The sequence below is a fragment of the Taurulus bubalis genome (assembly GCF_910589615.1).
Source record: "Taurulus bubalis genome assembly, chromosome: 15".
Taxonomy (NCBI): domain Eukaryota; kingdom Metazoa; phylum Chordata; class Actinopteri; order Perciformes; family Cottidae; genus Taurulus; species Taurulus bubalis.
Window position 1 is genome coordinate 17840353 of NC_136603.1, and position 15720 is coordinate 17856072.

Consider the following 15720-nt stretch of genomic DNA (forward strand, 5'->3'; position numbering starts at 1 on the left):
TTTTCTTGTTTATTGTCACAGGTGCATCTCATGTTATCAATCCTACGCCTATATTTTTGTGTAGACCCCTGCGTGTTTTCTGACATTAACAGTGCTGAACGAGCGCTTGATTGCTTTGATTTTCATGGTGTGCAGACGGACGTCTTACACACACACATCGTATTCTATTCTTAAAATACTTGTTGATATACATTGTTGAAATAAAAGTTAACCTATTTTTCTTTGTGTCTTCATGCAGTGCCGACCAGGCTCTGGACCGGTTCGCCATGAAGCGCTTCTATGAAGACAAAGTGCTTCCTGTGGGCCAGCCATCTCAGAAAAGGTCAGCCTTCCCCACTTGTTGCTTTTAGTTTGAGTTTGACCCACAGCTTGTATATCAAAAGCGAGTCGCAGTCTTGGCCCAGTTATCCACTGGTTTCACTGGAACCCCTGGAATATTGGCCGTTGCCCCCGGAGGCTAAATTGTCGATGGGTTCCAAGATTGATCAATTGCTGATTGAAAAATATTGATGACTGAAGGCAGCTTTAAAGTATTTAGTTGATTAATTGTGTTCATAGTAAATACAAGGTGCAAGGTTGGCTCATTCAGCACGACGAGAGGTCAAAGCCAAGGACTTTGTCTCTCTGTTGTGATGAACGCGGGATTATACCTTCATCCCTTTGATGTAAAACATTACGATTCGTGATAGAATTTGACAGAAGAGGCCCGAGCAGCATGTTTTTTCTACCTCTGCGTTGCCCAGGTATGTGGAGTACTTCAGCGGCTTGCTCTCCGGACACATCAAGATCAACAACAAACCGCTGTTCCTTCACCATGTCATCATGCACGGCATCCCCAACTTCGAGTCCAAAGGAGGTGGGTGTTGTGCACAGAAATGCACTCACTTATCTGCATTTTTAAACACACACTATTTCTGTTTTAACAGCTTTTAAAATAAAAAAAATTGTGTTCCAGGTTGTCGTCCTTTTCTCAAAATCTACCAGGCCATGCAGCCCGTGTACACATCTGGGATCTAGTAAGTCTTAAAACACACTCACACTCAACTGCTTTTACAAGAATCCAGGGATAGCAAGCTCGTAATGGCTCAATAATAAAAAAAACAGATTTTTCTTTATAGCTTCTCCCTTAACTCCGCTGCCCCGCATCCACACACGCCACCCCTCTTGCCAGTTTGCACTCTGTATTGTATTTAGTTAGCCTCCCCAGCAGCAGGCTCTCGTTTCCCCACTTTAGAGGCCGCAATCACTGCTTGTGTAATTTGTGACCGGAGAGCCAATGAAACCGGCAGACAGGCATCCGTGTGGACGCCTGCAGGGGTTTCCTGTGAGAGGACCCCACCGGCTCCCAGGGCCAGGGAAAATGGAAATAAATGGATTCTATGATTTCCTCTTGTTGTTTTGGGAAGAGGGGATGTTAGAGGAGAGAGGAGGGGAGAGAGCTGCACTGCCCTCAGATGGGCGAGGAAGGCATGCAAGCTACATCTACACCACAGTGAAAAGCCTCTTTTATTTAAAATATAGCAGCTTATTGGATCTGCTAATAAATACTGCATGTTGCTGTCTGAAAAAAAAAACATGCATGCAGATGTCAGGTCATGCAGTATCTAAAGCTAAAATGCAATTTGATTAGTTAACTAGTATTTTTTTTTTATTCATGGTCTCAGTTTCATACCGATGCCTCGATATGACCTAAATAATTAAACAAGACCATCAGCAAGATTTTTTTTTTTTCTTCTATAGAGTTATTTTTAATGCTTTCTGGAGGTATCAGCCACAATTGTGCAGGTTCACCAGAAACCCCTTTAGCTCTTTCATTTGAAGTCATGTATCTGGCCACCCGATGAATGTAAGTCCAACTCTCCTTTTAGCTCTGATGGTCTCCTCCGACTCCTGAGGGAGTGCTCCACGCTCCATGTGGAAACAAGGTTAATACGAGCAGAGCTTGTGGGCTGAAAGATGCTTCAATGCTTCATAGAGCTTGTTACCACAAGCAACAGCATTTACACTACACACACTCATGTTATCAGAGCAGCTTTAAACTCCCTGAGCCCTTTGTCCTGCCTCTATCGAATTATTTGCCCCCCCCCCCCCTCGTTGTAACTGTGGAGCTGTTATGAAGTGTTTTAAAGTCGGCACTGTAAAAAGTAAAGCCTGCTGGCATGGGACTGTTTCTACAATGTCCATTCTTACAATAGTGCTAATATAAAAAATATTCACAGCATAAACCATAACTAAGTGTGACACAATCAGTGCACATGTTCTTCCAGACTGTCAGCCGCTTAAAGCCCCAACTCACATTCCTCCCCACCTCGTCTCACATGCTCTCTATTAACACTCTCCACCCTTTGATCCGACTTTTCCAGTTAGACAATCGTGTAGACACTAATACCCCAAATTAGCCTCTACGATGGCCACTGTTGAAGCAAATAAGGGATCGTTAGTAGTTGATGTAGATCACGTGGGCACAGTGGTACCTGTAAAAGCAGCATCAAAAGGAAGGGAGGCCGTAAGCTGACGCAATGGAGGGATGTTGGATTGTACTGTGATCATTTGTACAGCAGTAATGATGAAGGCAGGCTTGTTATCTAACCCGTTGTGGCTTTTTCCTATTGCAGCAATGTTCAGGGTGACAGCCAGACCAGCATCTGCATCACCATTGAACCCGGTCTTCTTCTGAAAGGGGACATTTTGGTAAGAACGGCACAGACACACTACTTTAAAAAAAAGACATAAAATTAGATCTTAATTGTTTGAGTCTCATTCTGTCACATTTCAGCTCGGAAACAAGAAACTGTCTCACGTCATGTTAGTACCTGTGTGAAGCCAATAACAGAGACAGTTTATTGTCTTACTTTTCTCCAATCCGGACGTTGGGTGCATGTACTGAATGCATATGCTGCAGCAGTTTATTGTGTCCATTCATAGAAGAAATAGGGCCATAAAAAGCTGGGGGAAGACAGTTTGGACTGGGTCCTATACCTCACTTTATAGACCCTCATTAGCACACATTATGTTTGCTGGAAACTATGACGTCAACATGGCAATGCACTTCACTGTACTTCCTTTACAACTGCGTCTGGGATACCCAGGATACTGTTTTAGCATGACACAATCGCTCCAAAGTGCCTGTCAGATGGCTATTTTCTGTTCTTTGTGAGAGATAGTTTCATATTTTGGGGATTTGAAAAAATATATAGATTCTTGTGCCATTTGCACTTTAAAGATGATAAGGGGGTAAAGTATATACCTCAATAAAGTACTTATTTTGCACTTAGTTCAAGCAGAAGAACTGCACACATCAGCAAAGGTTCTGCTTCTGCTGTCATTCGGGCCATGATGTTATCCATGAGATGTCCTCGAGGGCTCATGATTCCTGCACAGAGAATTTCAAAGGAGCACTTACTGTATGCCCAAGGCCGTTTGGTTTTGGCCCCCTCAGAGCTGAGCTCATATCTCATCCTTTATTTAAGGCGGACTAATGGATTCAGCTGAATGCATCGGCTTGCCGAGCCGCGGCCGCCGATGCTCGTTATTATTCAGATAACACAAGGAATGTGAGCTGTGGCCTTATGGCCAAATGGGAGAGACATCAGTCAGCACGGAGTGTGCTCCTGCATTTAAAAACTGCACTGGTATGTGTTTGAGGAAATGAGTTATGGATAATATGACTGCCCAGAAATGAGTCATTACTGAATGGTTAGATTAAAAAGATCATCACAGAGGAAAATCTTTTTAAAGATGATGCAAATTTTTCTGCTTCTCTCTGTGTTGTCAGTCCTTTTAATTCAAAGTTCACGTTCAAATTAGCAAAAGGTTAGGAACTTTAAAGGAAGGGCTTAACATTGTTCTAACTTTTCATTTGACGTTACAGATTATTTATGTGGGGTGGAACGGGCTTCGGTTAGTTTTTAGCCTGTGTGTGGACATGAAACTGTGTCAGGGCTGTAAAGGCGACATGTAAGCTGAAAATGAATGTTTTCCTTCTACTTTGTGTTCTCAAACTTGGCTCAGCAGCATTGTGTTCCCCGTGGATCGGACCCCTCAGTGGGAGGTTTGCCATATCCCCAAAAAGCTGCACTAAGCCACAGGATATTCTTCTTTGTCTTTCTCTCATCCTCAATCCTTTATGTGTTTGCATGGATCTGGGGGTCTTATATGTTTTGTTCTAGTGGCTCCACAGGTAAAAAGTAGCTTTGTTTAACGCACGTCAGTCCCACCTTTCTCAAAATCATATTCAAAATGAGCTTTTAGCTGCTGTTGATTTCTTACAATTGCCATTCCTTTTTGTATTATAGTAACTTATATCTAATTATGTCAGTTAATTATTCCTTTTTTATTCTTTACAGGCACAGTTTGTGAGCTGCAAATTGTTTGTGTTGAGGGATATTCCTCCAGTGCCTGTAAATGTGAGGTCCTTGTAAAAAGCTAACAGGCCCAGGCTGCCCAGCAGGACACAGCAGGAGGGAGACACAGGATTTTCCTGTGTGTGGTTTTGGTGTTTCTCTTAAAGCTTGTGAAGAGGCCATACACTACGAGGGATATAAATATATATACAGTCTTAAATGCTTTCTCTAGCTCTGAGCCAGTGTAGAGAGCACTGAATCAAGCTGGCATGTCTCTGGCTCGTGTTTCACCAAGATCATTTCATATTTTGTTCAGCTCAGCGATTCAGTGATTTGATCTTGCAGTTTGATTTTTTTGCTGAAACCTTTTTTTTTGTCTTATCAGAGTTGACACCTGGAATGGTTATCTATAGAATCGCCAGTGTGCCTGTGGAACTAAAAAGGGAATCAGTTCGACTGCTTATCCAATGCTAATAAACTGCTCTGTTGAGTCGTGGTGCTGCTGCTGTACGGTGATGTTTGAAGTTCCTCTGATGGTTCTCACCCTCCAGCTCAAGTGCTACCACAAGCGCTACCGCAGCCCGTGCCGAGACGTGATATTCCGGGTGCAGTTTCACACCTGCGCTGTTCATGACCTGGGGATTGTGTTTGGGAAGGACGAGCTCGACGAGACATTCAAAGGTAAGACATTTGGGTCAAAGTCCTCCGAATGTCCAACTGTCATTTCAATGTATGTGCGAACATCAGAACCTTTTGAAATTCCACCCCATTGTTATCTCCGCCAGGTAATAATGAGACGGGTCGCGCAAGTGTGTGTGTGTGTGTGTGTGTGTGTGTGTGTGTGTGTGTGTGTGTGTGTGTGTGCGCATCTATGTGTCTGTCCATGGCTAATCTCGCATTCTGCTGCTCCAAACTGAATGATATTTTGTGTGCCCTGCACTTAATAATGTATTCAATGGATGTATTTCCTTTTTAATCATTTTGCTGTGAACTTAAGATTCATGTTCCCTTTTTTATTCCATGTGTGCAGATGATAGGTTTCCAGAATATGGAAAAGTGGAGTTTGTTTTCTCCTTTGGACCAGAGAAAATACATGGTAAGAATCGATTAGACTGTTTTATTGGTATATTGCAGGGGTGTCCAATCTACGACCCGCGGGCCAACTGCGTTTTTTTTCTTGGCCCGCCGCAGATTCTAAAAATATAATGGAGAGAAAGTCAAGCAAACAGCAACAATCATATTTTTGCCGTCCGAACAAAACACGAGAAAATGCCTCAGCTCACAGTGCGACACGGGAAACCTTCTCAGACGAGACTTCATAACACAGAGCACGAAGACTCGTCAGCTAACTTCAAGTGAAGCTGAACACGGACCTCCTCTCTAAGGTGCGCTGCTCAGTCGCTGCTCCGCGTTGCAGCGGTTTTATTCACTGAGGTCAGAATTGACCAGTTTTTTGAAAGAGAAGGGCCGACCTCTTTTTGAGCTGAGTCTGAGATCTGGCCTCTAGTTGAACTTATTATCATCTCACACTGAACAAGAGCCTGCAAGGTAAAGAGCAGGTAGTAGCACAACCGCACGCACACATGAAAGCATTCTGTGTGAAGCTCCGTCTCTTTCAGACACAACTAAAAAGAATACTGTATATATATATTACATATTCTTTTTTAAAAATATTATATATATATATAAAACCATAATTGACCTCATTTGATTCATTTTGCGATATACCTTACCTGAGTGGCCCAGACTTTCGTATATTTTTCTGTTTGTGGCCCTCCGTGAAAAAGGTTTGGACACCCCTGGTATATTGTATCATTTTCCACACATTGTACATTTTGCCTTTATTTGGCAGTTTATAGTTGAGATGCAGACAGGAAATATGGGGGAGATGACATGCAACAGAAGACCTTGGCTGGGTTTAAACCGGAGACGCATCTTATCCATGAATCTTACACGATGCCCTGCACAGTCATTCTAATTCTTATTTTGGTAGCAAAAACTCCCTCTCTCTCAAATCTGTAATAAATCAAATAAAGTGAACAAAATGAAAATGAAATAATCATATTAAAGTTAAATTCAAACTTTTTAAAGAAGAAATGTGTCTATCTTTGCCCAAGACATTCACATGTCCTGCTCTGTCTCTTTGTACTTCGGGTCAAGGTGTGGATCAACTGGAAAATGGTCCGAGTGTCTCGGTCGACTACAACACACAAGATCCCCTGATCCGCTGGGACTCCTACGAAAACTTCAATCAGAACTGTGAGGACACCACAGACGGTGAGTGCAGCTGGACTATAACTTGTATTTAGCATTAAACTCTTCAGATGCTGTCCTTTATTCTTCACCGAGTAAAGCTCTGCCAGAGTTGAGTCCAAACATAACAAAAAAACATGTAGACACTAAGAGCTTTGTTAGATGTACTATCTTAGAGATTCGTCTTTCACTTGCGATTCATGAAGGCGATGGACGGGGTAGTGACTTTTTCACCTCATTGCACACAGAGCAATTCAAATTGAATGCATATATATATATATATATATATATATATATATAGTGTCTGTCACCACCCCCTCCTGTGCTGTAAAGTTAACAAGGTGTTAATGTTTACAGCCACGGCCCTTATGGCCACATTAGGCTAACATGCAGTCATTTACCCACAGCTTATTTTCAGTAAGGAAATGAGCACATTGTGTAACATGTGACTTATTACCACTGGATTACTTTGAACAGTTTTGTCATTTCTTTGGCAATTCTCAGCAAACATGCCTTAGTAGGAAGGAGTTAATTGCCAATAACAGGATGCTCACACCCTCTTCATTAGCTCGTCTGTAGCAGTGAGTAGATTGTGTGTTGAAGTGTATTTTTAGTGAAATACTCTGAATGAACTTCTTGGTGAAAGGTCTCTATAAATGAATGTTATGTAAACCGTCCACGTGACTGTAGAAATCCACTTTAGTGTGGTTGAGAGGATACTGGGATCCTTTTTTAGCTTCACACATGCACACACATAAGCGGCGTGTCACCAAGCTGACCTCTGTAACAAAGCTGCTTTTGTTTTTCTGCGTGACACAGAGGGAAGATTCCGCCTCCGTCCTAATGGAGTTTAAAGACTTTTTTACACTCGCATCTCTTTAAAACTCCCACGCGACGGGGTCAAACTGAAGTCAGGTTTAAGTTCAAGCCGGTATTGGAATGTTGTCTGATACGAGACATAGGGTAGCAGCTGTCTCTGTATAAATGCTGAAGCTTTTTTTGGGTCTACGATACCGTGAAGTCCCTTTAATGCATCACACAGTTGCTCCCACATTACAAGCATCGTATCATCACAGGAGGAAAACTAAATGAAAGTCAAAGTAAATTAAAAAGTCAGTTTATTCACTGCGTTTTGTCCCAAATATCAGCCCAGGTCAGCATTATACGGTCTTCATGCTGTCCTCGAGCCTTTGGTATCGCTGAATTCACTTGCGGTGAAATTATGGTTGCGGAGAAGCCAAAGGCCCTGTGGGACGTGAGCGGGGTGCGAGACATTCCTGGGTTCAGCCGCAGGCATGGACAGGGCCTTCCTGTCGAGGGAGCGGTGGTCACTCCGTGACCAAAGTGCTACTTTCTCCGCCACCCAAAAAAGTAAGCAATGCTACGCCCTCAGCGATAGCAGCGAGCCTGTTGTTTGGCCTTACCAAAAGTGGCGCGATTGTTGGGACAGTCAGCTTGTTTTTTCAGCACTCCAAGAACTTTCCTCTTGTATATCCATTCTTAAATATGTTCTGTCTTGATTGTGTATTTTAGAACCATTTGAGGATAAGTATTGTGATCTTGATATTGTGATACATATAGATATACATGTTCAAGTGTAAATGCACCGTCTGCATTGATTTAGAAGTTCTCTTCCAGTTCTCGTTCAGCACCTGCAAATAATAATTTTGTCACGATTGCAATGCAACTGCAATACTGAGCATTGTTTATGAAGTGAAAAGTGACCAGTGTCTTTGAATTAAGGACAATTTACAAAATGGCCCCAGAGGGGTGTTAGCTAGATGTTGGATGTCCTTGATTCCCCCCCAACCTTGTTATGGTTGGTCTCCCAGATAGCCAAAGGTCAAAGGTTACTTGGCTACCTTCTATCACTGCCCATAAAGTGTCTCAGAGGCAGCTTGAAATAGGCCTTGCTAAAATAGAATAGGCGTAAGTGTCCTCTCATTATGTTTCAGTGGAGGTGTGTGTGTGTGTGTATCTTAGTACTATCGCTCAGTTTGACTTTGATGGCATCACACACACATATATAAACATAATTATAGCTTTAGACATAAGCGAAAACACATGATAAACACAAGCAAGTGCACTTACGCAAACATGCATAATCACAAGCTATTGTTTAGCTGCTTGAGACTTGGAGTTGTCGATGGGTATTGAAAATGTGTCCGGTAAGAAGACTTCATCCAGACAGCACAGTCCAATGGGCTAAGCTCGCGTTAAAATGGTTCCTCTCACGGAAACAAGAGAGAAAGGGTTTCCAGGAAACTGGTCATTTGGCTTCACACTTGTTGGTGCTGAATAAGCACTTAGTGGCTTTTAGAGAAAAAAAGGGAAAACAGAAGAGGATGTATATCTTTTCAAGTGTTAGTTGGGAACAAGAAGTATTGTTTTGGGATTTGCAGTTTGTCAGAGTTGCAGTTGCTTTTCTGAGGAAGGCGTTAGGCAACTACATTTTCTCTTCTTTGGTTACCTAGGCATTGCATGAAGCTTGGAATTATAGGACCAATGTTGTATTGGGCTCAACATTGGGTCATGTGTTTGTTGGTTTCCAAAAATGTATATCGACTTGCATTGTGTTTAATCCGTAAAACCAGCTGCTGTGGGTGACTTTCAGCACCGGGATCTTTTGTCATTTTCCACCTTTACACAAACGCAACAAGGAAATCAAACTGATGTTACTTGGCGGGAAAGACCTCTGCACCATTTGTTCCCTTTTGACTTGTATGTTCACATTCTTTCTTATCTTATAGTTCTCTAATCACCCATCTAAAAGTGTTGTGCCATGGCCCATGACTCTGTTTATGGCTGCAGCTTGACTGAAAATATCCCCGAATAACAAAGACCTCTAGGGGCTCGGTTGTTTGCTTTTTTTAGGTGTCTGTGTGAAGATGAAATACGATCCAAAAAGTCCTGTTTGAGTAACATAACATAAGGTTGGGAGGTTGGATATCTTTTTTTAAAGCTGATGGTTGAGTATATTTTTATCAGAGGATATGGATAGTCTTTTGGGGAATAACAGACCCACTTGTTTTTGTTTACCATTCAGTCCCAGTGATAGACTCAGCTGGCCAACCCACTGCATGTCTGGAATATTGGGATGAGGAGAGAGGAAAGCTAACTGTGACAAAATAATGAGTTTGTTTCAGTGATTATGATTTTGTTCAGTTCTATATATATATATATATATATATATATATGTATATATATATATATTCAGATAATTTACACAATGACATTAGCAGTAAACTTAGCTGTGTTTCGTAAAGAACCTCTTCTTTAGGATTTGGCTGAGGGAAAAACACAACAAAAATAGCACTGCTGCAGTCAGTGTTTTGACATTTCTGAACCTCATTTCCCCTCTGCTTCTGAACATAGTTTTATAATTCAGTCGTAAGCAATCCTAAAACTACTTTACCTCTGTCTCCAAGTTCTCAGCGGTCCTCTCTCTCTCCCCAGAATCTCTCTCTCTCCTTTGAGGAGTCTGAGGAGTTAAAGGCAGACTGTGAAGCTCTTTTGTGCACACATTCACAGGAGGAGGAGTGACAGAGAATGTCAGTGTGGGTTTGTGCACGCTGCCGATCGGCACAGACGGACAGTTTCTTCGGGGCGATACGGTCAGTTTGTGTCCAGCATTTTGCCAATGTCTCTTCAGCATGAGGACGCCGGCGCCTTTTCTCCAGCTTTGATAGCTGTTGAAGAGTTTAGAACCTGTGTCCAATTTATCCTCTGCTCCTAATAACGCCGGAGAGAAAAGTTGTCAAGAATCCAGCAGCTGACGTCTTTCACAATATGTGAGTAGATTCTCAGTACTTTAGTATAAGTAGTTATTTGCAGAAAACCAGAAACCTGATTTTCTCTTCATCTGGAAACATTATTACTTATTGACATTAGGTTGTCTATTATCCAAACACTTGGTCACATTGGGTTTTATATGTTAATCTATGTTAATGTTAATTTATTTGTAATGTTTCACCCGTGGACAGGAACTCCTTGAATTTGAATCTGTCTCGAATGCTTTTATACTGTTCTGATAAAAAGTTATGGCACATTGCAGGAAGATTTGGCTGCTTTCAGCGGCTTAAAGGATGATTCAGATTTGTCACAACTTGGCTCTATTTTTGTTGTTTTGGCCATCATTGGTGTCAGAAAAAAAAACAGCATTCTACTTACCAAGTAAATTGCAGAAATCTGGGAATGTGGTGACAAGTCTAAAGTTTTGCAAAGAAATGCAGCTAATTCAAACAGTGAAGTTATTACACAAACATTCAGTTTGCAGACTGACTTCCTGGTTCAACTGGGGTAAACTGTGTTGTCAGTGTAGTAGTGTTCCCATATCTCAGTAAATAATCGGTGAAACTACAAAAGTAAGACCTAAGATGAGTCTGCATTATCATCAGGCAGCAACCTCTGGTTCTATAAAAGGGAAGGCTGAAGTGCCTTAAACCTGCATTCTTACTAATGGCCATCAGGAGGCGACTAGTCAATTTCAATACTTCATCCCAAAATTGAAATAAAATAGGCAATAAAGCGGCATATGCTTTAGTAGACCATGGCTACCTTATGAGTGAAAGGTCACTACCATTGCGTAGTCCAGCCTGGGAGTTGTCTGTGTTTCATCTGATAACTTTCACCCTTTCACAGTGTGTTCTCATTCAATTTTTACATTTAGTCAAGCATATTAAAAAAGGTTTATGATTATAATTTAACTCTACGTAAAGTGATGTCTGTGATAAAAACACATTGAAGTCTGTCAGCTCATTTTCTGATAGGTTACTGTTTATTCAGGGTCCAATAAGCATTTCCTTGTGTCCAGAAAACCACGGTGTGTGTGTGTGTGTGTGTGTGTGTGTGTGTGTGTGTGCGCGTGTGCGTGTGCGTGTTTTTGTGTTTGACACTTTCTCAGCAGTAGGTTAAGGCTTGCTCTTTGATCCCATACACATCAGTCAGAGGGAGATGTCTGTGTTCTGTCCCCACAGCCTTAGCTTATCCAACAGGAGGGATGAGTTGGCCATGCCTGCCCCGTTGGGCACAGTCTAGTTGTTTTTACATTCCTGTAGCAAGAGAGAGGGGCTCACATGCGTCAAGTCAAATTTAAGTCTGCATTTGTGTTTCCTGCTGAGCTACAGACAGGGGTGGGGTTACATAGTCTCGGCGGAGATAGAAGTTGATGCAACAGAATGATTTCATCGCTAAGGATGTTTTGACCCAACGGATGACTGAGATCCAAATGGTCCATTTGCCCAAGAGTAGTTCAAGGGCCAGGTGAACAGTGCATTGCCCCAGATAGCAGTGAAATATAGCCATGGCTCATTCTAAATGAATGCACTGTTGACTAAATACTGTTACCAATACTCAATATTACATTAAGTTTTGGTTTCATCTAGTTCTTTGGCTGCTCGGATGTTGTTACTGTTCCAGATAAATTCAGTCATGATAAAATTAGAATGAGATTAACTTGTTCATGTCATTGTGAATTGATTTGAGTGGGAACATCAGGCCGTCCACCTCTCAGGATAACTGCTGGCCTTTAGTTTCTCACATCTGACACTCATCCCCACTCAAGAATGTGGTCCCGTCGAAAACGCAGACAAAGTCGTTGGCTGTGACGTTGAAGATTGCGTAACAGCCAAGACAGAAAAATAAAGGCCTTCTAGGAAAGACTTCATTGGGCACAAAGAGAGAACAAGTGCTTTGTGTTATGGGGTGTCCTTGTTTGTTCCATGGCTGGGGGGGGGCACAGGGACCGGAGCTCGTCCTGGGTGAGGGGGTTATCGGCCGCCCATAATGTGAGGGAATACTTGAGCGGTCCGTTATCTCCTCAAGGATACAGCTTTCGTCCAGCTGGCCAGACATTGTCTCTCACTCTTTCTTTTTCTCCAACCATCTTTTCACAGCTGATCTGGCTAAACCACCGTAGCAGAGCCATAATTCATTATCGTCACTTTCCACAAGTGCTTCTCACAAGATCGTTTATCCAGTTTTGAGATCTTTGCACTGTAGGAGGAGTTACCTCAGAAGTCCCTTTTTTTCTCATTTAACAGTTAACTAGTACTCGTGGATGACACTATGACAAACTATGACCTTTATAAGTCTGGTTAATTCAACATGATTCACTTTCCAGGCTTAACTTTTTGAGTTTAACTGCTGTTTTAGACCAAGAGTTGCACTTCCTTTATCAGGCGCCACTGTCTAGTTACGGTTGTGTTATTGGTGTGGGGCATCCTTCTGCATGGGTCACTCAGTGGACTGAATAGACCCCTCCTGAGCCAAGGGGTGAATAGACACTGGAGATGAACTTTACAAGCAAAGAGGGACAAAGTGTTCAGCAAAACGCTTTCATTTTGGCTCCATTGGGAACACTGGCCTCTCCTCCTTCTTTATTATCTTTCTTTTTAAAGAGAGTGCTATTCATGCACCGGCCTTCCCTGGTCTTTGTCATAACACGGGTTTCTTCACTTCACAAAAAGCATTGCTTGAAAAAGCTGTGTTACACTCGCCATTATTCTGCCAGGAACATCAAAGAACACATGCTGTCCATTTATATGTGGGTTGTCCTGGCTTCTCCTTCCTTGTGAGCTGAAGTCATTAAAAACATGTATTTTTCAACCTGGTCAAGGCTGTCAAGAAATACAGTGAACAGGTTATGAAACCGTGGACCACCACTACTTCTTAAATGATATTTGTGTTAGTGATTTAGTAAGGAGCTTCAAAAACACCATTGGTGGCCAGAGCAATGCTTCTTAGATGTGAACAATTTAAGAGTTGTTGTTTTTACCCTCTGCTCTTTCTTGTATTGTTATTGTTATGTTATGTATGTTTGTCATTTGGGATTTTGAAAAGTGAAAAAGGAAAATAAGTCATTTGGGACACTGGAAAATTCGACATAACAATAATGAAAAAGTTTGTATCGCCTGAAAGTACACCAAAGATATCTTACAGTGTTAATACCAGGAAGCATCTGGTCCGGAGCAAGACCCGTTTGAGTCTGAAGCCTTTACCACGATGTTGATTAGCACAAGAGCTTTCAAGAGTTGCTTTGAGGGGCATCTGTCTGAGCTATCAAGGCTTCAGGCAGGATGAAGTGGCTCTGTCTCTGTAGTCTCTCCAGATCGTAGCTAGAAAGAGTTAGCCCATCAAAGCCTCCCCTTACCCCTGGAGTGAGATAGAGACAGCCAGCTCATCAGAACCTCTCCTCATTTGTCCCTCAACATTTTCCCGACGCAATCCTGCTGCTAACGACTGCTGATGACTTTTCCTGAGACAGAACTCGTCCAGAGTGAAACATAATGCCCTGCATTGATGATCTGTCCGGCTGATACATAACACATGCTGTGTGTTTGTGTGTGTGTGTGTGTGTGTGTGTGTGTGTGTGTGTGTGCTTGTGTGTGGGGGTTTATGTCTATGCATGTGTTATTGTTTTCAGTAGTATTTGTGCTAAATGTAGTCTATAGTCTTTTTATTTATTTACCAGGGAGAGGGCACATTAATCAACCTGTCAGTTTCCACCTCAATGTTTGTTTGGTTTGCTTTTAGCCATCTCTTTATTTTTTGTTGAAAGGTGGAGTAATTAGTGCTTTCTATTAACTCAACAGAAAGACTGTTCCAGTAGTGAGTGGCTCTCACTGGGAAGACTGTTAGCCCAAATTTGCTACATCTCTGTTGGACAACACAGTCTCCTTTGGTATTCGCCCTTGTTACCCGGCCGCTATTATCCTTCCACATTATGAAGTGATTCAGTGTGGGAGGTGCAAGCCCATGTAGAAGCTTAAAGACGAGGAAAGCATCTGTCAAATGTTTAAAACTATCTAAATTAAATAGATTGGGCTTTTGAACCTTTTGGCAATGGTGATAGCTATTGGCCTTTCGGTCAAGTGTTTTTAGTGTCTGTTCGTAAAGGGACTGAAAGGGTTTCAGAGTTGTCCTGCTTGCTTGTGACTGGCTTGTAAAGCAGTATGTTATGTGGCAGAAGATCGTATGCATAAAGAGTTTGGCTGCCCCTGTTGTATGGTCTTACATTCCTAAAGCTAGTCAGGTTGAATTGGATAGTACCGGTTTACCTTTTAGCAGGATCTTTAAATGACAGATTAGAATCTAGGATGCAGATCTAGGATACACATCTGACTTTTCTCCTTTAACAAAAACATCAGGTTGGTGAGTCTCTGTGGGCTTCCTTGTAAAGAACATACAGACAGTTTTGTTTATGTTCAGATGTAAACCTGAGTTGCTCAACAAATCTAATACATGGGCCAAGGTTAGTTTGTTTTTATTATGTACATAAATATGTCATCAGCATGCATGTAATGTACAAGTGCTTCCTCTTCAGGTCACTGCTGGTAGGTAACGGCTTATGTTAGCACTTACCGAGGCTGCAATACACTTGAATTTGTGATATATTATTTTACAAATGAACTTTGTTCAACTTGAAAGCGTATTCGTTAAATACCAATAAGAGCTATACCTTTAGCTATACCATACTGTCGGCCAGTTTGAAGGTGAACACAACATCCATATCAATATCAATCACAATCCTCCCCCTGTTCCAATCCACCCTCCATTACCGTGGCCCTTGCTTTTCTAATCCAAGAGAGTTTGCACTCACACGCATTGATTCAAAGTCTTCTTTGATGTATATTTAATGAGCTGCAGGGCAAGTGTTCATTAGAATGAGTTCCTGTACTTGCATGTGACTAAGCACTTCCGGGGCTATTGATGTTTGCAATAACTAAACTGTATTTAAATGTACTCTATATTCTGGTGTGACTCTCCACGAATGTACTGATACTTTCCATCCAAATTCAAATGGGAAGTTCTTGCATTGGCATCGTTCACATTTTGGCTCATTTGACATTTATTTTGTATTGCAGATATATTGTGATTTATTTAATCAGGTCTCTGTTGACTCTTTTAAATCATCAGTCCACAGTCTCTGATCTTCTCAAGTCAAATTAATCCAGCTCAGGCGATGTCATAGCCTCTTGTGTAGATCATTTACAAGGCCACAGTATTACTTTAATAGCTGTCCTTGAGCCCTCTCACACAGCACAGGCATGCTTTGTTGCCAAATCAATAATTCAGCCATTAACTTTGTCCAAATATGGCACCAGGCTAAACTTACATACTTATT

The 15720-nt window shown here is 41.8% G+C and overlaps 1 protein-coding gene across 1 annotated transcript in view; it reads left to right on the plus strand.

The window, feature by feature from the left end:
* Window positions 1-15720, plus strand: part of tns1b (tensin 1b) — a gene marked incomplete at its 5' end in the record, with an annotated part of 135524 nt that overhangs the window by 93062 nt on the left and 26742 nt on the right. Inside the window, 7 exons of the mRNA XM_079230690.1 lie at window positions 239-322; window positions 744-856; window positions 956-1016; window positions 2616-2691; window positions 4895-5024; window positions 5374-5439; window positions 6498-6620. Coding sequence (XP_079086816.1) covers window positions 239-322; window positions 744-856; window positions 956-1016; window positions 2616-2691; window positions 4895-5024; window positions 5374-5439; window positions 6498-6620 — 653 coding nt within the window. The remainder of the gene's footprint in view (window positions 1-238; window positions 323-743; window positions 857-955; window positions 1017-2615; window positions 2692-4894; window positions 5025-5373; window positions 5440-6497; window positions 6621-15720) is intronic.